This window comes from Leucopleurus acutus, assembly GCF_964270905.1.
Source record: "Leucopleurus acutus genome assembly, chromosome: 14".
NCBI classification, from domain to species: domain Eukaryota; kingdom Metazoa; phylum Chordata; class Mammalia; order Artiodactyla; family Delphinidae; genus Leucopleurus; species Leucopleurus acutus.
In genome coordinates this window covers 33,115,677-33,142,428 of record NC_139156.1, presented here as the reverse complement: position 1 = coordinate 33,142,428, position 26,752 = coordinate 33,115,677, and the positions used below count along the sequence as shown (strand labels likewise).

General features: G+C 39.3%; 1 protein-coding gene across 3 annotated transcripts in view; it reads left to right on the top strand.

Annotated features, from left to right (window-relative positions):
- Positions 1–26,752, top strand: part of PDE6C (phosphodiesterase 6C) — a gene marked incomplete at its 5' end in the record, with an annotated part of 60,348 nt that overhangs the window by 22,156 nt on the left and 11,440 nt on the right. For all 3 annotated transcript variants that reach the window (XM_082855033.1, XM_082855034.1, XM_082855032.1), the window contains 7 exons: positions 1,495–1,644; positions 2,236–2,379; positions 3,587–3,655; positions 8,667–8,813; positions 9,051–9,158; positions 9,556–9,665; positions 16,549–16,636. In XM_082855033.1, the coding sequence (XP_082711159.1) occupies positions 1,495–1,644; positions 2,236–2,379; positions 3,587–3,655; positions 8,667–8,813; positions 9,051–9,158; positions 9,556–9,665; positions 16,549–16,636 (816 nt within the window). The remainder of the gene's footprint in view (positions 1–1,494; positions 1,645–2,235; positions 2,380–3,586; positions 3,656–8,666; positions 8,814–9,050; positions 9,159–9,555; positions 9,666–16,548; positions 16,637–26,752) is intronic.

Sequence of the window (26,752 nt, the reverse complement as noted above, 5' to 3'; positions counted from 1 at the left end):
CTTTCCCCCAAAGCTTTGACCATTAGGAAGCATGAATTGAGGTTTGGTTTCTCTGCTTTTCATTCTAAGTATAAAGGCAAGCTCTTCAACTAATAAGCAGTTGTTTATTGAGCATCCCTTATATGCCCAGCACTATCCTGTCACTTAGGTAGAATTGAACAGTTTATGAAACAGCTCTTTGGTAAGATTAGAAAATAGCCTCAGAGACAACAATCAACAGTTCCAGAGCATTTGGAAATTATCTAAATGCTAAATTGTACAGTCAAGTCTAGAAGTGCTGATGGAATTCTGAAAAAGGAAAGTTCCATATGGGTGAAAAAAGTTAGAGAAGGCTTCAAGGGAGAGGTGAGACTTAACCAGAGCCTCTGAGGATGACTAAATAAGCCAAGGACAGGCAGAAGAAGGAATAGCCTGGCCTGATGGGTGCTTGGCTACCTTTGCCTTGTTGCATGCTGTCCAGGTGCCACACCATGGTTCTCAGGCTTCGGAGGACTTTAGAATTACCTGGGGAGCCTATTTAAGATGCATGCCCAGAGATTATGAAACAAGCTAAAAAGAAAAAAAATCTGTTGCCCTTGATCTTTGGGCAACACTTTGAGAAACACTGCTGAACTTCTGTGTCAGCATTCCCTACTAGACTGTTATCTTGAGCTTAGGGACTGTGATTTTTTCACCTTTGCACCCCCAGCAGCTAGCCCAGGTCCTGAAACATCATGGGGCTTGACAGATGTTTACTAAGTGGAATCACACCACAGAACAAAAAACGATCTTGACGGATCAGTCAGGAAAGCAGAAACCACACTAGGTATTTCAACAGAGATAATTTAATATAAGAATTTAGCTAAACAGGTTTTGGAGGACAGAAAAAATGAACAGGGGACACTGAGGTAACACAGGTAAATGCTTCCCATCCCTAGGGCTGGAGCGGGAGAGGTCAAAGAGAAGAGGGTAGGGTTGTCACAGTACAGACACTTGGTTCTAGGACACTTAAATGTACTACAGCACTTTTATGGCTGTATAGTTCTAGCCGTGTTCTGATACAACATAGGAATTGTGCATCTAACACCCCGCAATTATTCTTTCTTTAAACTGAAAATAACCTAAGTGGGGAATAGTGAGGGCTCTAGTGGCTATAAAGGGGTAGGGCACGGGAGCCCCGTGATGATGGATTCGTTCTCTATCTTGGTTCTAGGGGAGGTTGCACATATCTACCTATGTGATGAGTTGGCATAGAAACACTCCTGCCTACCCCCGCACGTGCACAAATACATATAAATCTGGTGAAATCTGAATAAGCTCCATGGGTCGTACCAATATGTATTCCCTGGTTTTGTTAGTGTACCATAGTGACACAAGATGTTATCATGGGGAAGACTGGGTAAAGGGTACATGGGTCTTCTCTGTACATTTCTTCTGCAACCTCCTGTGTACCTATAGTTATTTCAAAAAAAAAAAAAGATAAAAAAATAACCTTAGTGTCTTTATTGTTTGTAGAAAGGACCTGTAGATGAGACTGGTTGGGTCATTAAAAACGTCTTGTCCCTGCCTATTGTCAACAAGAAGGAAGACATCGTGGGTGTAGCTACATTTTACAACAGAAAGGATGGAAAGCCTTTTGATGAGTATGATGAACACATCACTGAGGTAAGTGCAATTATAAACTAATGGAGGTAGATGAAATGCATGAAATAATAGAAGATGCGTAATTATTTGTTATTCTGGAATGATGTTTCTGAAGGGCAATTAAGACGTGAGTCACACATGGTTGCAGTCAGTATGTTGTTATTGTGTCATTTCTGTTTCCTGACTTCCGTAAACTGTACCGTTTTCTACCAAAGTGTGAACTTTTGGCTTAATCAAAATTCTTTTCAGTACTAGGGAATTGGGGAAAGGTCTCTCCTTTCTCCCTACTCCCCTTCTATCACCTCTCACCCTTGCTGCCACCTCCAGCCCTCTCTGATTTTCAGGTCACACTTTATCTACTGGATTTTTGTAATTCCGCTCCTCTAATAAAGTATTCACGGTGCATGGAGCACTTTGAAAAACAAGGGCTTAGCCAATTTTATTGTCTGGCTCTGATTATTGTACTTTTTCTTTTTTTTTCTTAGATTAAAACAAGGAACTGGGTTGTTGATGGTGGAAGGGAGATGATTGATAGGAAAGCATGCAAACTGTTGCCTCCAAATCATTTTTTCTTTAGGTTTAGAGAATCGAATCACATTCTATCTATTTCAGACTCTCACACAGTTTCTCGGATGGTCTCTTTTAAATACTGACACCTATGAGAAAATGAATAAACTAGTAAACAGAAAGGACATAGCCCAGGAAATGCTCATGAACCACACCAAAGCTACTCCTGATGAAATCAAGTCCATTTTGGTAAGTGAGGAATTCGTCCTGTGACATTAGATGCTATCTAACCATGGCCTCTGGAATTCGCCTAATTACCCGGAGATCTGACAAATGAGAATAGGTTTAGTCCCGGGCTAAGGAGGGGAGAAACAAAGAAGGAGGGGTTGGGGGGAACTTGAGTGGTCCACAGTACACAGAGCCTTACTGAATTTCCAGGCTGCTTGGTTGGAAAAGCACTTTGTTAAAAATAGCTCTGTAGGAGCTGGAGTAGTGAGGTCTAGATTCAAGAGTGTTAGCAAGGAAAAAAATATTTCTAGGGAGCGAAATGTCAGCTGTTGCCGTATAATGCTGTATAACAACCATAACCTCTCAGTGGTATATGATAATAAGCATTTATTTCTCACTTATGAGTTTGTGGGTTGACCAGATTTCAACTAATCTTGGTTGGGCTGGGCTCCAAGCTGTGTGTCTGGTTTGCTTTCTGCGTCTATCATCCTTGATCAGCAGCTACCTGATAGATGTTCTTCTCATGGTGATGACAAGTACAAGAGAGCAAGCCCAGCTGTGCAAGCTCGTTTCAATTCTTTCCTCACGTCAAATTCACTAAAATTTTCAAGGTACAAACATGACCAAGATCAGCATCATGGATGATTGGAGAGCAAGTAGATATTCGCTAACAGCGTTCTAATCACCACCAAATGAAGGGGAAATATAACACGCCCACTGTCTCTATTCCTTTATTTCAAAAGCTTTCAGAGTGTGTGTGGATGTAGTTTTCCTGGGGTGTTTTTGTTTGTTGGCTTGGTTGGTTGGTTGGTTTTGGTTTTGCTGGGTGGTTTGAGACTTAAAAGAAATTTGATTTGAGAGTTTGAGATGTTGAAGATGAAAATGTCTGGGGAGAATAAAGGGAACTTGCTATAAACTAAAGAAAAACAGATGTAAGCCATTCATTTTTCTCGCCTACATGCAAACAACCGACGTCTCCCTCACCCTCTCCCTCTCTCTCTCTTTTTTTGAGACAGCTACTGTTACATTTTGGGGAGAAAAGAGAGAGTAATTAATTTTTAGAGAAAATTCTAAATAATCAAGTGCTATAGATCTTCTTTGTATCCAGAATGCATCTTTCATGGAACTCATTACAACATAGTTTATTTTAACTGATTTTAAGAGTAAAGGAATCAGATAGAAATCAACTTTATAGCAATTTCACACCTCCTTTGCTTTTACATTTTAGAAATTTAAAGAGAAGTTAAATATAGATGTAATTGAAGACTGTGAAGAAAACCAACTTGTCACAATTTTGGTAAGTGTTTTACTTCTATCCTTAATGCCTTTTAAATAAAATATAGTAGGACACTTGTTCTCATTTTTCAAGTTAGTGTTGAGTTTCCTCTTCTCTGGCACCTTCCAAAGCTAAAAAGGAAAGAGATTTCTTCTACAGAGTGATCTTCTGGGTCCTTGCTTTTCTTTCTGTTTGTCCCCTACAGTACAATCCACAAAGGTAATTTAGAATCATAGTTAAACTAGATTACTGCATAAGGGAATGCAGGCACAGACTCTAGGGGTAGCATGGCCTGGTTTATTTTAATAGCTCTGGATTACAGCATGGCCACCCTGGAAGACACGGCAGAATTACAATAGAATGTAGATAGACCCTTGGAGGCACCATTATCATCTGCCATTGCTAGCTTCTCTTCTGGATCCTGGAGGAATTCAGTTTTTTCCTATTGTTGCCATTGGGTCACCCCTATTATATCTAGTTGAAATAACTTCTCTTCTAGTCATTAAGCTTGTATTTTGTTGTGTCTGCTGTTTAAACCCACCCAAACACATGTTCTACAATCAACTGTTAAACCCATCCAGTAAGTTTTTAATTTCAGAGATTATCTTTTTCAGTTCTAGAATGTATATTTAATTCTTTTTTTTAAAGATTCCAACTCTGTGCTAAAACTTTCCATCATTTAGGGCTTCCCTGGTGGCGCAGTGGTTGAGAGTCTGCCTGCCAATGCAGGGGACATGGGTTTGTGCCCCGGCCCGGGAAGATCCCACACGCCGCGGAGCGGCTGGGCCCGTGAGCCATGGCCACTGAGCCTGCACGTCCGGAGCCTGTGCTCCGCAGCGGGAGAGGCCACAACAGTGAGAGGCCCACGTACCGCAAAAAAAAACCCAAAACAAAACAAAAAAAACTTTCCATCATTTAATCTACTTTATCTATCTTCTTAAATTTATTCACATAGTGATTTTGAATTCTCCATCTAGATACCTGACTCACCTATGTGTCTGGTTCTACTGTCTATTTTTACTCTTGGGTTTTAGTCATTTGATCATTTTAAACCATACTTCATAGTTTTTAAATTGAAAACCAGACACTGTGGGTTAGGATTTGTAGGGGCTCTGGGTGATATTATCTTTCTGTTCAAAGGGTTAGAGTTTCTTCCGGCAGGTGAAGGAGTTGGTTTTAGGTTTTGTTAGGGGTGGTCTATTTCAGTTTTGCTGTTGCTCCTAGGGTAGAGCCCTTATTTCTAGAGCGTGGCCCTTCTGGGATCCCAATTAAGAACCTGGGATTACCAAGGCCCCTAGACCTTGAATTTCAGAGGCTTGAATACAGTCTGCTCGAAATTGAAATAATATCACACTTATTTCCCTCCCTAACTACCTCATCCTGTTTTCCACTGCCCCTTTCCAACCCATGACATATGTTCTTCTTTCTGAACTAAGATTACTGAATATCTCACCTTCCACATTCCCATTTTTATGGGCTCTGTCCTCCCATCCTGGCCCTTGGCTGTACCACCACAGAGCCAGTGGCCTGTGACCCCTTTTTGAGGGATCTGCTCCCACTTTCATGTCTTCATGTCACTTGAGGCTCTTCCTCCTTCTCTCACTCTTTGGCTTTACCTCTGAGCACTTTCCTCTCACACTTGGCCCAGAAGATGACTCCTTCTCCTCATTTACCCCCAACAAAACTTATTTTCTTGTAAAAAAAAAGCTTTAATTGACATCCATGACATGTTGGAAATTTTCTAGTTCTCTATTTAGAGGAGGAAGGGTCTTATGATGGAGAAGCAATAAAATGGGCAAAGAACCAGTAGCTTTACAATAAAACGGCCTATTTTGAATGTAAAATGTGCTTTAAGCTCATCCCAAATCATTGCCGCATAAAACTTAAGAAACAACCATATTTCAGAGGTGTTCTCCAAAACTATTGGCATAATTTCCAAGCTACATAAATATTTATGCATCTCCACTTAGCCATGATTTTCTGCAGGGATGCGTTTTAACTCTCAGTGCAGGGAAGGTGTGGTCCTCTTTTATAGGTATAACAGCAGGTGCACGTTGCTGGGCTGGGAAGCACTGAGGTAGCAGTGCAGTGACTTGGGCAAAGGAAGTAGGGAAAGTCGTCGTCCCATCTTCCCCTCTGCTTCCCAGGCCATTTCAGTTCACTCGCGGATGCCCTGCAGCTCATGTTTACCAGACCATGGGAGATGAGGACAGGGCGTCCCAGAGAAGTACCTCATTCAGTCCTCCTTCATTCCGTTTTGTTTTTCATTCGTTCAGTAATTACTGAAATGTCCTATGATACAAGGAACCGTTAAGCCTCGAGGGCAAAAGATAGTGTGGTCTGGTTTTCACCTGGTTCAAGAAGCCGCCTGTTTATTAGGGAGACAAAAAATACAAGCAGTGACACTGCCTTGAATGAATGGGTTCACAGGGCGTGAGCACCAAGGGCCCTGGGGAGGATAAGGGCCTGATTCTACTCACAGAAGATGATAGACTGCGAGATGAGGCCATGGCATGGAGGCCTGCAGGGAAAGCAGGAATCGGCTGGGCAGAGATTGACAATGGGGGCTTGGAGATGGCTGGAGATGGGAAGGGGAAGCAGGACAGTGCAGACCAGGGCGTGGGGACACAGGAGACCGAAGACAGCTGGGTATGGCTGGAGCCCCAGTGAGCGGAAGAGGGGAGCAGCTCGTGAGGCCTGGCAGGGCGGTGGGACGAGACCATGGCAGCCTGGCACACTGGGACCTGCGAAGGGACCTGATCAGATACCCAGGGGCTTCTTCCCGGAGCAGAGGGAGTCAGCCAGCCGGGATGCAGCAGGTGGCTGGCGCCATGTTATGGCACGTGGGGTGGCAGCAGCCTCCCCCCTCTCATTCCACCTCAGCTTCAGGGAGGGGAAGACCAGCCTTTGGGGCCTGAGTTCCTACTTATCAGATGAATCAAAAGCCTTTATTTCTATCAGCCTCTCTGTATCACTGCTGCATGACTGCTGGTTTTCAAAACCTGTTATTGCCATATTGTAGTATTGTTTTATCGGTTCACCTGTAACTGTAAATGGGGGCTGGGAGTCATAATTCTGAGAACTTCTTACTTTGTTTCCTGCTGAAATGCGCGTTTACGCTTTAGTGTGACTGACCTGATAACGTGTTAAAAAGCATTTTCACGTTTGATCTTTACATAATACTCTGGGGACAGCAGGACTGAGGCGACCTCCAGCAGGGAGGTTCTGGGCATTGGGCACCCCCCACCGTACCCCGTAATTCTTAGTCTGATTTTTTAAAAGATGTGCTTATTTTTTGTCTCTCCCCACGAGAATGTGTGTTTCAGGGGCAGTGACAATGTCCGCTTTCTTCATTGCTTTATCCATAATGCCTACAACACAGATAGGAACCAATAAATGTTTGTTGAATGAATAAAAATGAATGCAGAAAAAGAGCCCCTTTGGGCAAGGAATCTGGGAGGGTCTGGAGAGAGAGAAAGTGATGAGAAGGCTTTGGCAGAGGACGCAGGAGGTCCTGTGAGAAAGGAGTTTTGTGAAGTGTTACTAGGGGCCATGAGTTGAATCCCCTCTAATTTTCTTTGACACATGCAAATAAAATTGGCACTGCTTTTTCATTAAAACAACAAAGACAAAAATGTTACTCTTGTCACTCCCATTTCACAGATGAGAACATTGACGTATTGGGTAGCATCTTAATGGAAAAACCCGAACGAACCTTTTGGCCAACCCAATAGCTAATACCAACCCAGAACTGAATGCTAGTCTCCTGGCTCCAAGCCATAGCTTTGTAGGAGAGAGATCTCTGCCTGAAGTGACAGTCTGAGAGTGGCCTTGAGGAGAAGGGGGCACAGGAGGACCAGGAAGTTCCCTGAAGAGAAGGGCAAGGGTTTGAGGGGCCAGCCCAGACTCGGGGGTTAGGGGAACAGAAACCATAATTGTACTTAAAAGAGCCATATACCATTTGGTGTTGACATTTGTACAAATAGAGCATGAATCATCCTCTGGGAAACCTTGAACTTACTGAGGGACGTGATCTTAGCACAGTATTAAGGATTTATAATGGGCTCAGTAAATACCCACTGAACTGAATTGCTCCTGCATCTGCTGGACCCACACAGCCCTCGCCTGCTTCTCTCCTCCCGTGGGACTGTCTCTGACCTGCCTTCTACCAGATCAGCTGAATACACAGCCCTCCAGAGTCTCTCCTCCTTCAGTTCCCCCAGCCTGCCTGCAATTTCTCCCAGCCCTGGCACTGACTCTGTGCTCTGGGAATGTTCTAAGCTCTCACCTCTCACTGGTCTGTATTTTATAACCATTTTAGTAAGTTAAATTCCTTAAGGCCAAGATGCATATTTTTATCTCCCAAGCCATGTCAATATTCATGGGACTAATTCACTGTTTTCTCACCTAGTCCTAAATCCTGACAGGGGGGTGGGTTAAATGAGATGTGTGCAAGTGTACCAGTACACTGCGGGGCATTCATTCGTTCATTCACTGAACAAACATTTACCAAGCACCTCCATGGGACAGGCCCTGCAGGTTCTGAGATACCACAGCAAATAAAACAGACCAGATCCCATCCTTATGGAGCCCACAGACGAGTAGGAAAGCATCACTGAATAGGTAAAGATAATACGATAGAATCGAATTAAGCCATCGTTTACTGTTTACTGAATATTTCTGGAATGGAAAAAAGTTGAGTATTGAAAATGGGTTAGGCTGCTGCAAGTAAACATTTTATCTTGCATCAAAGAAAGAAAATAGCCACTGGGGTCTGATTTAGAATTGAACGCCATCACTTAGAAAGCTTCTTAGTATAGCTGGGCCTCAGTTTCACCATCTGGAAACTGAGGATCATTGTGTAGGTTTGTTAGGATAATAAGGCATAACCCAGTATTGGGCAAGTAGAGGCTCAGTGAATTGCATGTGGCATCCTTTCATTGTAATTTTGTTTTATGTCCAATGTCGGGTATATCAGACTAAAAGGAAATAAATGAATGTAATCTGGAACACTTGGTCCTTGTTTCAACAGAAAGAGGACCTACCAGACCCACAGGCCGTAGACCTGTATGAATTCCGCTTCAGCGACTTCCCCATCACAGAGCACGAACTGATTAAGTGTGGACTTCGGCTGTTTCTTGAAATAAATGTGGTGGAGAAATTCAAAGTACCTGTAGAGGTCAGATGGTATTTAATTTAAAATGCTGTGATTCTGTGGCTGTACTCCACTAAAATTTCCTGTGGTTCAGAACATTCCCTGCAGTGTGGATTGTAAATTATCATTAACTTCGTCAATTTTTCCACTTAAACCCTGTAAACAAGGCCAACCTATCTTTTCAGATAAGGTTGTCACAGACCTTCTTACCTTTAGAATTCTACTCCAAAGTCTGAGTGGTGTTGTCTTCTTTGGTGGCAGGTTCTCACCAGATGGATGTACACGGTGAGGAAGGGGTACCGTGCCGTCACTTACCACAACTGGCGACACGGGTTCAATGTGGGGCAGACGATGTTCACTTTGCTGATGGTAGGTACAGAGCCTGTGAATCATCATAAACATGTGCATCTCCCTCCTGAGTGTGGTGAGAAATGGATCCAGTCCGTCACTTTAGATCAGTAATTTTGGAATTCATGGATACAGTCCCATAAACCCCCAACCCCCCCCGGAGATGATGCCAGGGTACGTGGGTATCCCTGGGCGTTTGGCTGAATTATCACTCTGACACTTGTGTCCTTATATCCATAAAGGAAAATTCAGTTACCTGCTGGGTTTGTAACTGCCCAGAATGAGCTACAGTCCTCAAGAAATAAAGCCAGCTTGCTCTAAAAACACAGCAGACCCCCTTCTCCATTGCAGGCCGGCCTCACTGCACATGCTGCGGAGGTGCATTAATCCAAGTAAATGTGTACGTCTATTTTTTTAGACAGGAAGACTGAAGAAATACTACACGGATCTTGAAGCCTTTGCCATGCTTGCTGCTGCCTTCTGCCATGACATTGACCACAGAGGCACCAATAACTTGTATCAGATGAAGTAAGTGAACACGTGTGGCCACATCAGCGTGTTCTGGTGCCCCCGCCTTATTTGTAAACGCCTTCACTCCTTCTTTTTTCAACTTTGTTTCATCAAAGTATTGAATTCATACATTAGAGAACATTGATCTTTGGCCTACACCTGTACACACCTGGGTAGCCCAGCTAGAGAACCAGCCCAAGCTAGAGAACATTTCTTCCTGGGCTGACTACTCTCACGTCCCTGGTCCTTATACTTCCACCAGCTGACCTTCAGCTGACCTTGCATCTTAACATCATCACCATCTTCCTCTCTTGCCCAAGAAAAGAAGTGCAATTATAAGGGTACAGGCCCTCAGCTCAGACAGATTTGGATTTATTGGGTTCACAAGTTATTTAAACTTTCTAAGCTTCGAGTTCCTCATTGGGAAAATAATAATTATAGTAATGGTACCTAACACTTAAGGTCGTTGTAAAGATTAAATGAGATATATATAAGGCACTCAGCTCATGGTTGGCTCTTGGAAGTTAATAATTATTAAGTATTATTATTATTACTGTTATTGTGTCATTGGCACTTTTCAAAATTCATCAGCAATGCCATAGCCAGCCTAACTCCTTGATAGTGACATTTAAGAAGCTCTGTCTGCCTTGGCCACACTGTATCTTCATCTGTGACACATGACCTACCCCTCTCCAGAGGTGCCAGAGGGAGTGAGACAATTTAGAGAGAATGAGCTTTGGAGTCTGGTTTTATGGGATCCAGATACTTCCCAGTTGAGGGATCTTGGGCAAATCATTTAATCTATTTGAGATTCTGTTTCTTAACTGTAAAATGGGTATAATTTTGACCTCTTAAAGACTGCTGTGAGAATCACATGAAATTGTATATGTGAAACATAGTAGATGCTAAAGAAATTTACTCAGTGAATGAAATGCACCTCGTGAGCAGTGACTTTTCACCTTCAGCAACTCTACCAATCAGGCTTTGCCTTGAAAAGGGAATCTCCATTCTGGGTTCCGGGTAAGCAACGTCTTCGTCTTGAGAGTTCCAGCCCTTTATTTTTTTTGTTTACCTTTTTATTTTATATTGGAGTATAGTTGATTAATAATGTTGTGATAGTTTCAGGTGTACAGCAAAGTGGTTCAGTTATACATATACATGTATTGATTCTTACCTTTGTCCCGCTGTAGTGGAAGCATGGAATCCTAACCACTGGACCACCAGGGAAGTCCCAGTTATCCATTTTATTTTATTTATTTTATTTTTTATATCTTTATTGGAGTATAATTGCTGTACAATGGTGTGTTAGTTTCTGCTTTATAACGAAGTGAATCAGTTATACATATACATATGTTCCCATATCTCTTCCCTCTTGCATCTCCCTCCCTCCCACCCTCCCTATCCCACCCCTCTAGGTGGTCACAAAGCACGAGCTGATCTCCCTGTGCTATGTGGCTGCTTCCCACTAGCTATCTGTTTTACATTTGGTAGTGTATATATGTCAATGCCACTCTCTCGCATTGTCACAGCTTACCCTTCCCCCTCCCCATATCCTCGAGTCCATTCTCTAGTAGGTCTGTGTCTTTATTTCTGTCTTACTTGATGAATCTCCTTATGTGCCCTTACTGTGCTGGGGGAATTGCTCAGGAGTCCACAAAGATCTGGAGACATTACACTGGTAAAAACAGTTAACAGAAGATTGAATAAGACTGAATTATTATTCTCATATTGGTGGTACCGATCAGGCTACTGTGCAGTGTAAGCTGAAGCTGTTGGGACACAGCTTCCTGGCTTGACCTTGTGTCCTTGGTCTGATTTCTTGTCTCCAAAATGTCCAGCGCCCTGGGTTCTGGTTTCCATCCTTATCTCCCATCTTTAGACTATGCCCTCTGGCAATGCCCTAGAAACCTTGCCATTTTCAAATTTTTATTATTCCCTTGAGTTCTTCTGTTCTCTTTGTTCACTTTTCTGGCCATTTTGTTTTCTGCTTCATTCTTTCATAGGTTCACAGATTTCTTTGTTCCTTTCATCCCCCTTTTCTTGGTTAGTTTTTCAGTTCTCTCATCTTTCAGTCTCCTTTACTCACCTCCGTTTTGTGTCTGATGAGATGTGGTTATCAGCAAAAAATCTGAGGAACTTTAGCATTTATCTCATCCTCCTCCGCCCCACATTCAACGCAGGCCTCTTTCCTACTGTATTTCTTCCTGAGTTCTCTAGTCTACATTCCATTATTTTTTATAATGGCTCATAAGGGACTCTTATATTTTTGAATGATTCTAATGGCTGAATGTTCTTCATGATATCAAATTGAAATTGGTCTCCGTATAACTTCTGTTAGTCCTAGTTCAAGTCTCTGAGGCTGTTAGAATATGTATAATTTCTCATCCACAGGCTATTCCTTCTTATATTAAAGAGAACTATTATTTTCCCCTCCTCTTTTCCTGGCTGAATATACCTGGTTGAACTTTTGTTTTAATCATTTCTCATATAATATTTTCTATACATATAATTTTATCTGTTATTCTTCTGTGAACCCACTCCAGTGTTTTTATGTCATTCCTTAAATGTGGGTCTTGGCAAATACCGTATGCTAACATATATGGAATTTAAGAAAAAAAAATGTCATGAAGAACCTAGGGGTAAGACAGGAATAAAGACCCAGACCTACTAGAGAACGGACTCGAGGATATGGGGAGGGGGAAGGGTAAGCTGTGACAAAGCGAGAGAGAGGCATGGACATATGTGCACTACCAAACGTAAGGTAGATAGCTAGTGGGAAGCAGCTGCGTAGCAGAGGGAGATCAGCTCGGTGCTTTGTGACCGCCTGGAGGTGTGGGATAGGGAGGGTGGGAGGGAGGGAGACGCAAGAGGGAAGAGATATGGGAACATATGTATATGTATAACTGATTCACTTTGTTATAAAGCAGAAACTAACACACCATTGTAAAGCAATTATACCCCAATAAAGATGTTAAAAAAAAAATGTGGGTCTTGGGGTTTGACATAATAATCCAAACATGATCTGAAATACTTTATATTTAATCCTAATTAAATTTCATCTTCTTAATTTGGTTCTTTTTTTAAAATTGAAGTTTAGTTGATTTACAGCATTGTGTTAGTTTCCGGTGTACAGCAAAGTGATTCAGTTTTATATATATACATATATATGTATATATATAATCTATCTTTTTCAAATTCTCTTCCATTAAAGGTTATTATAAGATAATTGAATATAGTTCTCTGTGCTATACAGTAGGTCCTTGATGTTTATCTGTTTTATATATGGTGGTGTGTGTGTGTTAATCCCAAACTCCTAATTTATCCCTCCCTCCCTCTTTCCCCTTTGGTAACCTAAGTTTGTTTTCTATGTCTGTGAGTCTATTTCTGTTTTGTAAATAAGTTCATGTGTATGATTTTTTGAGATTCTACATATAAGTGATATCATATAATATTTGTCTTTGACTTACTTCACTTAATATGATAATCTCTAGGTCCTTCCATGTTGCTGCAAATAGCATTATTTCATTCTTTTATATGGCTGAGTAATATTCCATCATATATATATATATATATATATATATATATATATATACACACACACACACACATATATATATATATCTCCCACATTTTCTGTATGGTATATATACCATATATATATACACCACATCTTCTGTATCCATTCATCTGTTGATGGACATTTAGTTTGCTTCCTTGGCTTGGCTATTGTAAATAATGCTGCTATGAACATTGGGGTGCATGTATCTTTCTGAATTAGAGTTTTTGTCTTTTCCTGATATATGCCCAGGAGTGGTATTGCTGAATCACATAGTAACTCTATTTTTAGTTTTATAAGGAACCTCCATACTGTTTTCCAAGTGACTGCACCAACTTACATTCCCACCAACACTGCAGGAGGGTTTGCTTTTCTCCACACCCTCTCCAGCATTTATTATTTGTAGATTTTTTTAATGATGGCCATTCTGACTGGTGTGAGGTGATACCTCATTGTAGTTTTGATTTGCATTTCTCTAATAATTAGCAATGCTGAGCATGTTTTCATGTGCCTGTTGGCCATCTGTATGTCTTCTTTGGAGAGATGTCTGTTTAGGTCTTCTGCCCATTTTTTGATTGGGTCATTAGTTTGTTTTTTTTATATTGAGCTGTATGAGCTGTTTGTATATTTTGGAAATTAATCGCTTGGCAGTCACATTGTTTGCAAATATTTTCTCCCATTCCGTAGGTTGTCTTTTCACTTCACTTATGGTTTCCTTTGCTGTGTTAATCTGATTCTTTATTCCACTCTTAATTGAAATTGCCTTTTAAAGCAGTCTGTCAGCCAATGGATTCGATATTTTTTCCAGCTTTTTTATCATCTGAAAATTAGATAGTCATGATTTCCATCAATATTCATTCAAGTCATTGAAAAAACTGTGCATCAGGACAAAACCAGGGCAGAGTTCTGAGATTTGGGGCTAGAAACCTATCCCTGGGGAAGATAGTTAATTAAGCAGCACTCACTGGGTGGTGCTGTTCAGTATTTGTCCACACTCAATATTCCAGCTCATACAGAACACATCTTGAAGCTTCTTCTCAGCTGTCTTGCTGAAATCCAGACACACACTGTTTCTGGCCTTCCTCTCTCACAAACCATATCACAAAAGTGTTCATAACATCAATTCAGCATCATTTTCTCTTTCTAAACCTTCTCTGGAATTTCCTAGTAGTTATATTGTAAGTGCTTACAAACTCTGAAGCAGTTTAAACTGTTTCATAGATTAACGTCAATCTCCCTGTTCTGTCATCTACAGATTATACCATTTTCTACTTAAATTTTAGGGTAAAATTTTCTTGTATCCAGTCTTCAATCATCTTTACCACCGCAAAATTTCCCAGAATATACCGGCAATAGTCGCCCACACCCACCCCACATCTTCAGATTCCTTCAGGAAGTTGGGATGTTACTCAACTGGGTTAACAGATGTGTGTGTATAAAAAATAATTTTTTCTTTTTTTTTTACTAAACCATTTGTGAGATAGTTGCAGGCCTCATGCATGACATTTAACCCGAAAATATTTCAGCACATATTTCCTGAGAACGTGGAGGACATTTGTTTATATAAACACAGTATAACAATCGCTCTCAAGAAATTTAACATTGGTACAATACTGTTATCTAATATAGAATGGTTATTCCAATTTCCCCAATAATGTCCTTTATAACTATCTTTTCTTCTCTGTTTTGGGTCCAGTCAAGGCTCACATACTGCATTTAGTCGTCAAATATCTTGAATCTCCTTTAATCTAGAATTGTTCCTTAACTTTTTTGGATCTTTCAGAATGTTGATATTTTTGAAGATTCTAGACCAGTTGTTTTGCATAATATCCCTCAATTTGGATTTGTCCAGTTGTTTTCTGATTACTAGATTCAGGGTAGACATTTTTGGTGGGAATTCTACGTAGGTAATGTTGTGTCCTTCTCAGTGCATTGCATCAGGAGGCTCATGATATCAATTTGTTCCATTAACTACAAGGTTAAGTTAAACTATTTATGAGTAATATTCAGCAGATCTCTTTATGCAAAGGTACATTTTCTCCTTTGTACTAATACGTAATCTGTGAGGTGTTATTTTGAGACTGGTTGAATATCTAGCTCCCCAGTAACCTTTCTTGAGTAATGTTTTTAAACCTAAAGGAACTAAGATACCACTCATTTCTAACTGAAATTGAGCTTTTTTTATTTGTTTAAATCTCCAGTGCTGACACAGTGTAGGTATTTGAATATGTATTAAAATTATGATCAATTATAGTATGGATTGGATATAGTCTGATTGTTCCCTAACTAGAATACTTGGTTTACCAGACCTGTTAGTGACCTGTTAATGACTCCTCTCCTCCCTAAAGTTCTGGTCTTTCTGAAATTAAGTGAAACTCTACTAAGACTGCCACCCATACTTCCGATTTCTCCCTTCCTTAAAATTATTTATTCCATATTTCTGTAACAAAGTCTTCATATTATCTATTAGACCTTTCACCTCGGCTTCTCTCCATCTTTTCTTTTCACCTTTTTATTTTCTTTTTAAAAAAAATTTTTATTTTATATTGGAGTGTAGGTGATTTACAATGTTGTGTTAGTTTCAGGTGTACCACAAAATTTTCTTTTTAAAAAAAATTTTTATTTTATATTGGAGTGTAGGTGATTTACAATGTTGTGCTAGTTTCAGGTGTACCACATGATTCAGTTATACATATACATGTATCTGTTCTTTTTCAAGTTTTTTTCCCATTTAGGTTATTATAGAATATTGAACAGAGTTCCCTGTGCACACCTTTTTATTTTCAATGTTGCTTCCCCTTCCTTGAACAGGAAGAATTGTAGAAAGACAGGGTACCAAAGTCCCCACTTTACATAAAGCTGTGACCTCACCACTAACAAATGGGAAATTTAAATTTATGTCACTGTCTTAGAGGAGAAAAGAAATGTTACTTTATCATCATTTTCATTTTGGTTCCTGGAAATTCTTAATATACACTTTCTGTGCAAATAACCTATGGGCTTCAACAAGTTTGCTACATGTTCTGTAAGTCATAGTCACCTCCATAAGCTCCAGGGAAGTTAACAATTTTAGATGCAGGGAGTGAACCAAACTTCGTAGTTTAAACAAGTCAATCATTTTACGCATTTAACAAATTAGGGTTGTTTTTTTTTTTAAAGGGCTTTTTAAAAAGAGCGTATTCTCCTGTTCTAAATCTAAAGATTCTTTTCCAATATGTTACTTCCAACTGTTTCACAGGCATTAGGGGAGAGGGAAGAAATGAAAAAAAATCCTCAGATTGTAAAGATTCTGCATCATGTAACCTTATGTGTAATGTTTAGCTAAAATTATCCTTTTCCTCCTAGATCCACATCTCCATTAGCAAGGCTTCATGGATCGTCCATCTTGGAGAGGCACCACCTGGAGTACAGTAAGACTCTCCTGCAGGACGAGGTACGTGGGTCTCTCTCTCTCTCTAGGGCAGCTCACAAGCTCTGGATCAAAGCACTAACCCACAGAAAATGCTTAGAAAGAGGACGGCCTTGAGTTCTGGTGGTTGACAGTATATACCCTTATTGAAGTCAATTGATAGAAATTGCTATATTGCAATAGTTTTTGAACAGCCAAGTTGGAAGTAGCTGAGATAGAGGAGAGAAGAGCCATGGAAAGTCACAGAATCTCTGTGGGTTTGTGAAGAAAGCAGCAAAAGCTTAAGGTGGATGTGAGAGGGCTTTATGCACCCTGGGTATGTATGAATGTAAAGAGAAAAGGAGGCTACACAGCCACTGCTTTTCTGATTCATGTGGTATGCACTGTAAGGCACTGTCTGTATCTTTGAGAAAGTCAAGCTTTGGTAGTTGGGGGGTAGGCATGAAATCAGGCTGTGAGACAGATCGGACAACTGCCATCAGAGGCACTGAGTGAATCTCCCAAGAGTTCCAGAGGGAGGTGTCACATTCAGGAGTGGGCAGGACATAGGGGAGAAGAGGGGCGGGATCAGGAAGCTTTTCACAGGAAGTGGCTTAAGCTTGGTCTTGAATTCACTTTGATTTATGCAATATCATGTACTACTAACCTTCTGTAGAAGGCAGTCATTATTCTTTTTACTGATTTTATTTGAGGGGTATATAGGCTTGTGAGAAAGGTGATGAATATAATCTAGTTATACTTTAAAAAAATATATCTTGAGAAAATTCTAACCCAGAATGAATCATTAGTAGATGGAAGGGAATACTGTTTTGTCTTGACAGAGAAACGGTCTAGAATCATACGAGTTCGTTAGGATAAATAAGCCCTCGGGAGAGTGGAGCTTTTTTCAGTTTCAATAATAATCTTTTTTTAGGCTCAGGGGACGCGGGGGTATATGGAAATATGCCCAAGTTTAGAAAGATAACACTACATTCTTCTAGATAATCAAAAACCAAGTGGGAAAACTTGTAAGACAGGGCAACCAGGGAGAAAAGTGGAAAAACAAAACAAATAAACACATGATTTAAAGGTTTTCAACAGCCTGTGATTGCAGGCTGCATCCAGACAGGGGGACACAGACCATCTGCGTCAGAATGATCGATTTCACAGGGTGGATGGAGGTGGGCGGGCTTTTAAAAACACATCCTGGGCTTCATCCTGCGCTTACCAGGCTCCCTGGGGATTGGACCGAGGAATCTGCATTTTTAATAAGAATTTTCATAATTCTCATGTGTAGCCAGGACCTGTGCCTGCAGTAGTATCATAAAAAGGATGATAATATCTGTCCTATGAGAATTAGAAAGAGTAGAATTGAAAGTAGTTCAGGAAGATAAGAGTAAATTGTTATTATCCAATTTGTTATGAGTCTTTGTTTTACTGGTTGGGACAGTCTTGTATTTTTGAGTAAGAATTTTCCATTCATCCCACTGATTACGTATACCACAGGCAGGTAGTATCAAAAATAATTTATTTAATTTTACGTTTACCTACTAACGCAAAATATATTTTTAAACCTTTACAGCCAGATGTTTAAGTGCTTAACTTTGGAAGGCTCCTAGTAGCTCATGTTTTTCCTTTCTGGGATTTGAGAGTTTATAATAGAGTTGTTGTTTTCCATCTTAATTTTTTTAATGTTATTTACTCTGCAGTCTGAACTGGTTTTGATGGCTATATAAAGGCTCATTATTCTTTCTAAAAAGGAATATTGCATCTTAGTAATCTGTACCACCTTGGCGAGGACCTGTCTACAGTGCTATTCGACCTGCTAATTGCAGACTTTTAAGGGTTGTAAATAGAGTCGCTAGGCAATAAATGCAATCACAGAGCATTTTATGAGCAGGCAAATTGAATGCTGAAAAAAATGAAATTTTAACCATCAGATGTTCTTTTTTGAGACAATACAGTTGTCTCAGTACATTTTTTTGAGAGACAATACAGTTCTTTTATTTATTTATTGTATAAAGAAAATATTTACACTTAAAACTAATTTTTTTACATAAGGGAAATCCTTAGGATTTATCTAGCCATTTTCTCATATTGTGGACGTTACTTATTTTGTTTTGTATATTATCAGGCTTTGAACTAAAATATCTTTATGTCCCAGTAGAGTTGGATTCCCTGCTTTGAGGACAGAACCATCTGTATTCTAAACTAGTCAGAAATCCACCCTTTAACCTAATGAATAGGTGGAAAAGTCTTGTTAGCCAAATTTGTCAGAATAGAAACTTTAATACTACAATGTACTGTCGGAATGACAAAATGCATTGCTCAGCATAAATAACAACACTTTTATTATTCAAAACACTTCACGAACTTTATTTATGCTTTTTCACACTGACCTTGTATTATACAAAGAAGAAATGAAGAAGAAATTAAATATCTTGTGTATGGTCACCAGCAAACCACAAACATGTTGGCAATCTTCTCTTATGGGTGTCGCATGTACCACATTGGAGACTAGAACTCATCTCCCCTGAGTGCCCTCATCAGGATGAATTGGAGCCATTTCTATTTTGGTGTGCTACGCAGAACTTATATTTTATTGCCATTTTCATGGCACTAGGAGAACAAAAATGGCCTGTTATTGGTAGAGGGGGGAGCAAAGTTAGACTCTTTCTGTGGGCAGGTGAAACCAGCTGAGCAGATGGGGGCCCAGCTGGAGTGGGGCTGGGACAGAGGCCTCCTCTCTTGTTCTGTGCACCTGTCTCTACATCACGTGTCCAGCACAATTGCCCGGAAGAACAAATGGAATATTATAGACTTATCTATATTTTAAATTAATGACAATAGTTGTTGTAAAAATTACACATGCCCACTATAAAAATTCAAGCAATAGGAAACATTCCAAAGATAAATATTAAAAAATCACTTTAAATCCTATCATTCAGAAATAGACATTTCATTAACATTTAATGAACTTCATTGTAGCCCTCTGTGAATATATAAAGGGAGAAGGACAGAAACAATTTTAGAAAAATGGGATCTTACTATCCAAGCTATTTTTTTGGTTAGAGTTTTTATTTAATTAAGTTTATTGAAGTGTAATGTATGTACAATAAGTGGCATCCCTTTAATGTGTTTTTCATAAAAATTCTATGAATTCTATTCATACACCTGGGAACTACCACACTCAAGATACAGAACACTTCTGTCAGCCCAAAGGATTCCTTTTGCCCCCGGGCAGTCAATGCCTCTCTCTCCTCCTAGCCCGAAGCAACCATTGAAATGTTTTTAGTCACTATAGTTTAAATCTTCTAGATTTTTATATAAATGAAATCATGCAATAATTACTCTTTTGGGCTGGGTTCTTTCATACAGCATGAATGAATACATGAATGAATACATACAGAATGAATCAGCAGTGATTCATTCCTTTTCATTGCTGAGTGGTAGTCCATTTATTTTAAATGAAAATTTTAATTCTACTTGAATTTAACAGAAGAAACTTTTTTTTAATGGAAAGAATTACAGAACTTCAGAGGACTGTGTTCTTATCACAAGAGATATTAGTTCTTAAAGAGAACCCTAAAATCAATAACCGGTGATTAAGGGAAAGTGTGAAAAACTATAACGAGCATTTAGATGTTTGATTTTAGACCATACGTGTTAACTTTACATCATCCATGAACTCCCTGCTATGAAACATGAAACAATTAGAATACTTATACTGCTTCCAGCATCTCCACCTCTGTTTTATAAGGTATTTATTATCATTAAAAGTATTTTTTTTACTGTTATCAGTAGTTATAAAATTCATTTTGCTCTATAATTTCCACAATTGTCTTTTTTTTAAACCAGAGCATTTATTGCATGACTAATGGTTGAAATCCCTAAGATGAACTGGATCCTACCCCAGTGGCTCTCTTGGGTTAGGTGTTGTTTTCCCCAGAATCCATGCCTGAATCTTCAGTATACAGTCTGTAGGTGCTTTACTTGCCCGGCTCCAGTGGTGTTCTGTCCTCAGCCTCGGCACTCCAGGCACACTTCCTCTTCTGCCTGGTAGGGCAGCCACATTTGTCACAGGTGTGCTTCTGAAGGTGGGAGGCCTTAGAGCCACAGTGAGCGTCTCATTGTGATGCTTTCCAAATGACAGTGTTCCCTTTGTCATCTCTTTTCTGTGGCCAAGACCAAAGAGGCACAATTGTTTATTCCTAATTCTACTTTTAAATGGGCCTGATACTTAACCTCAGTCTTTCTACCATGGCTTGTCCATTCCTGTGTATTTTATTTTATCTTGATTAGCTCGATTTGTGTTATTTGATAGTTTCTCCCAGAGAGTCTAAGCTAAGTACATGCCTAAGATCTGTTTGTTACATTTAGTTTTGAAAGTCAGTTTGGCAGAATATAAAGGTCTTGGGTCACTTGCTTTTTCTCAGAAATTGTAGGAAATTGCTCCAATGTCTTTCGGCATTAAAGCATTACCCTGAGAGGTATAAATGGCCAACCTGATTTTCTCCCTCTCACGTGACTTGATTTTTCTGCATAGATACTCATATGATTCTTTTTTGTTTTTTTTATACTGCAGACTCTTATTAGCCATCAGTTTTATACACATCAGTGTATACATGTCAATCCCAATCGCCCAATTCAGCACACCACCATCCCCACACCACAGTTTTCCCCCCTTCATGTCCACACGTTTGTTCTCTACATCTGTGTCTTAACTTCTGCCTGCAAACCGGTTCATCTGTACCATTTTTCTAGGTTCCACATACATGCGTTAATATACGATATTTGTTTTTCTCTTTCTTACTTCACTCTGTATGACAGTCCTTAGATCCATCCACGTCTCAACAAATGACTCAATTTCGTTCCTTTTTATGGCTAATATTCCATTGTATATATATGTACCACAACTTCTTTATCCATTCATCTGTCGATGGGCATTTAGGTTGCTTCCATGACCTGGCTATTGTAAATAGTGCTGCAATGAACATTGGGGTGCATGTATCTTTTTGAATTATGGTTTTCTCTGGGTATATGCCCAGTAGTGGGATTGCTGGATCATATGGTAATTCTATTTTTACTTTTTTAAGGAACCTCCATACTGTTCTCCATAGTGGCTGTATCAATTTACATTCCCACCAACAGTGCAAGAGGGTTCCCTTTTCTCCACACCCTCTCCAGTATTTGTTGTTTGTAGATTTTCTGATGCTGCCCATTCTGACTGGTGTGAGGTGATACCTCATTGTAGTTTTGATTTGCATTTCTCTAATAATTAGTGATGTTGAGCAGCTTTTCATGTGCTTCTTGGCCATCTGTATGTCTTCTTTGGAGAAATGTCTATTTAGGTCTTCTGCCCAGTTTTGGATTGGGTTGTTTGTTTCTTTAATATTGAGCTGCATGAGCTGTTTATATATTTTGGAGATTAATCCTTTGTCCATTGATTCGTTTGCAAATATTTTCTCCCATTCTGAGGGTTGTCTTTTCGTCTTGTTTATGGTTTCCTTTGCTGTGCAAAAGCTTTTAAGTTTCAGTAGGTCCCATTTGTTTATTTTTGTTTTTATTTCCATTACTCTAGGAGATGGATCAAAAAAGATCTTGCTGTGATTTATGTCAGAATGTTCTTCCTATGTTTTCCTCTAAGAGTTTTATAGTGTCCGGTCTTACATTTAGGTCTCGAATCCATTTTGAGTTTATTTTTGTGTATGGTGTTAGGGAGTGTTCTAATTTCATTCTTTTACACGTAGCTGTCCAATTTTCCCAGCACCACTTACTGAAGAGGCTGTCTTTTCTCCATTGTATATCTTTTCATATGATTCTTAATTCTTCATATTTTAGTAACTTTGTCTGAATGTCTGGGTATTGACCATTCTGCATCTATATTTTCCTTGTCATGGGTTACACTTATGATCCATAGAATTCTTTTTTTTTTTAATTTCAGTAAAGTTTTTTATTTTCATTGTATCTTTGAACATTTTTCGGATACACTGGGAATACCAATTATGTATATATTGAGTCTTCTTGCCATTTGTTATGTTCTTTATATATATATATTTTTAAATATTTATTTATTTATGGCTGCGTCGGGTCTTAGTTTCGGCACATGGGATCTTTCGTTGCGGTGCGTGGGCTCTTAGTTGCACTGCATAGCCTTCTAGTTGTGGCGCACGGGCTCAGTAGTTGTGGTGTGCGGGCTTAGTTGCCCCACTGCATGTGGGATCTTAGTTCCCCAACCAGGGATTGAACCCGCATCCCCTTCATAGGAAGGCGGATTCTTAACCACTGGACCACCAGGGAGGTGCCTGTATATTTTCATAGATTTATTCTTTTCCATTTTAATTTCCTCAAGACTGTGGACTATGTCTCTTGCTGCAGTTCACTTGCTTATTCTATTTGAGTATAGCTTTAATGTGGATTTCATCAATTATATTGCTTTTATGTTCAATTCCATTTTTTTCGTTCTACTACTGGTTCTGCTAGTTCACTTTTAATTTTACTGTTGCCTTGCAGTCTCCTCTTTAAGTTCTTATGGTTTTGAAACTATGGATATTACTGGTGTGAATTTTTCATGTTCCACTGGGTATTTCCTTTGATATATTTTTCATTTGCTTTTTGTGTTCCTTTCTTCCGTTGTTATTTTCTTAGTTTGGTGTGTGTGTGTGTGCGCGCATACACTACATTTATGTACTCAGTCAACTACTGAAAGACATTTATGTGATTTCTGATTCAGGGTTGTTACGTATGGTGTTCTGTGACTCTCTAGTACATGTCTTTTTGTGAATACACGTGTGCATTTCTGCTTGGTATGTACCTAGAAATAGAGTTGCTTGGCCAAAGGATGAGCATATGTTCAACTTTGGTGAATGCTGACAAGCAGTTTTCCAAAATGGTTGTACTAATATATGTTCTTACCAACAGTTCCAGTGGCTCTCCATCCTCTCCAACACTTTGTACTTTCCATCCTTCTCATTTTAGTCACTCTGATGGGAATGTAGTGACATTGCACTGAATTTAATTTGTGTCAAATTAAATAGCATTGATTAACATGAACTACAGTTTATATTTATTAACCTCTTGAAATTCTCTGTTTTGGGGTTGCTTTGTTCTCAACTTGATTTGTAGGAATTCTTTATTCTGGTTTATATATCTTTTGTCAGAAATCTGTATTGCAAATATTTTCTCCCTTTCTGTGAACTGCCTTTTTACTCTTAATGTTGGATTTGGATGAATAGAAGTTCTTAATTTTAATGTCCATTTGATCAATTTTTTAAAGATTAGCTGTTTTTTTCTCATCTTAAAAACCTTTGACTATTCAAGGTAATGAAGATATTTTTCTCTGTAACTGGTATTGTTCTACCTTTCTCATTTAGATCCACAATCTTTTTACAACTTATTTTTTTTTAATAAATTTATTTATTTTTGGCTGCGTTGGGTTTTCATTGCTGTGTGCAGGCTTTCTCTAGTTGCAACCAGAAGGGGCTACTCTTTGTTGCAGTGTGTGGGCTTCTCATTGTGGTGGCTTCTCTTGTTGTGGAGCATGGGCTCTAGCTGTGCAGGCTTCAGTAGTTGTGGCTCACAGGTTCCAGAGCGCAGGCTCAGTAGTTGTGATGCACGGGCTCAGCTGCTCCGCAGCATGTGGGATCTTACCGGACCAGGGCTCAAATCCGTGTCCCCTGCATTGGCAGGCGGATTCTTAACCACTGTGCCACCAGGGAAGTACACAACTTATCTTTATATATGGTTTGATGTAGAGATCAATACACATTTTTCTGTCCAGGTGGAAATCCAGATGACCCAGCACCATTTATTAAAAAGGCCACCCTTGGCTTCCCTGGTGGCGCGGTGGTTGAGAGTCCGCCTGCCGATGATGCAGGGGACACGGGTTCGTGCCCCGGCCCAGGAAGATCCCACATGCCGCGGAGCAGCTAGGCCCGGGAGCCATGGCCGCTGAGCCTGCGCGTCCGGAGCCTGTGCTCCGCAATGGGAGAGGCCACAACAGTGAGAGGTCCGCGTACCGCCAAAAAAAAAAAAAAACAAAAAAAAAAAACCCTTTTCTCACTTCACTTCAGTGAGACCTTTTGTCATAAATCAGGTAACTGATTATAAAATAAGGTGGACTGCTTCCGTACTCTCTATTCTGTTCCACTGATCAGTTTCTCCTTTGTCAATATCATACCATCTTAACTACTATAGCTTTATAATAAATCTTAATTTCTTTCAGTGTAAATTTTCCAGCTTTGTTCTACTTCAAGTCTGTCTTGGCTTTTATTAAGCCTTTGTATTTTCATTTGAATTTTAAAATCAGTTTGTCAATTTACGTACACATATCCACAAACCTGTTGGTGTTCTGGTTGCAATTGCATTGAGTCCATAGATTTTGTGTTCTTGTGGTCTTTATGCAGAGGTTTTATGCAGTCGTTTGTTTTGAAAATGACTCATTCCTTAATGGAATTTGCCATCTGCCGAAGAATCCTGTGAGGAAGGGCAGAAATGCACTGAGGACAGCCTCAGCTTCCTATTTATTGTCTCAAACACTGCCTCGCTGAGTCTATTTCTTTGGTCTGGGGAACACACCTCTTTAATTTGGGCTTTCCAGAAGTTGGGAAGGCTCATGTTAAGCAAAGCCCTTGAAGCTAAAGGCTGTGTGCTAAGATCCGGCCATCGATGCCAAACTTCCTGCCATCACTTCTTGTTACCCAAGGCATTCTCTTTGGCACAGATGACTAAGTAATAGGAGTCAGTGCAGATATATGTCAGCATAGCTTTCCCATCAATTCCTCTTCTGCTGCTGCTCTGTGTTGTCAAACTGGATTTTTGAGGGACATCCTTCCTTCTTCTGTGTGCTGTCCACATCCTAAGACCTCTTGCTCTGATTAAAAGATCACTGGCTCTGCCTTTGCTTACTCAAAAAAACCCTGCATGCATGTATATATGTTTAATCCTCAACTTGTTCCAAAATGTTTTTAATGGAGTGTCCAAAAAATATAACATTAAAGAAAAAAAATGAGGGCTAGTGGGAATATAAAAATAAGATGATGTATGGTGAAGGCCCAAAATGTATATGGTGAAAAGTATAAACATTTATTAGACATGGGCCACAGTTTTGGTCAAGAGCTTTCTAGCAACTAATACAAAACAGAAACAGGATCTTTTATGTGAATCTATAACCACAGCTGAAAAAGTAACCACTTAGAAGCTCTTCTAAGAACCTTAGCTGTGACAGAAGGAAAAGAGAAAATAGAATATTAAGAAAGGGTTTTTCAATTAGAGGCCTGTACAGTGTTTTTAGATGAAAGTGAAAATGAGTGAGAAGAGTGAAAATAAGGAATATTGTGCTATCAACAAAGGAAGCAGTACTGAAAAGGGTTGAGTGTACACTTTTTTCTTAATTATACTAATTTTAAAAGTGTGACATTAATCATCTTTTTAAAAAATCCAGTATTGATTTACTTTGTAAAGTGAAAGACCTTTTGACAATCTGTCTGCTTTAATATAGCTGTTTTATTATTTTGGATTAGAAAAAGGTATGACTTAAATGAAGTTTAACAGTATTAAGTCATATTTATTTTTATCTCTTTATATATAGCTTTTCTCTCTCACATATATTTAGCAAATAGCAACAGGTATCCAGGTTTAAAAATAAAAGTACCTGTATTAAAGTAATTGGTGCCTAAAGAATACTGATTTACTTGGTTGATGGTTGTGTAGTCTGTACAGTCTGGCGTTTGGAAGACTCAAGGTCTATCCTAAGGGATTATTTATTTAAACTCAGCAGCCTTTTTTGTGTGCCCCCTCTCCCCATTCTATGTTTTTATTTGGCTCTTTTAAGTTTATATTTGTTTTAATTTTTAAAAATTACATATATTTAATGTATACAACATGCTGTTTTGATATACATATGTAGTAAAATGATTACTACAGTCATTAATTAACATTAACCTTTTTGTGTGTGTGTGGTGAGAACACCTGAGATCCACTCTTTTAGCAAATTTTTCAGTGTATAATAAGGATTAAAATGACTTCATGTGCTATTTGTCTAAAAATTTAAGGCATTTCCACACGACCCCAACTTTTTGTCCTTAGTACAGCAGTCAAGGATGACTTTAAGTGCTACTGGATCTATGAAGTATGTGTCGGAATTACATAATACACATTATT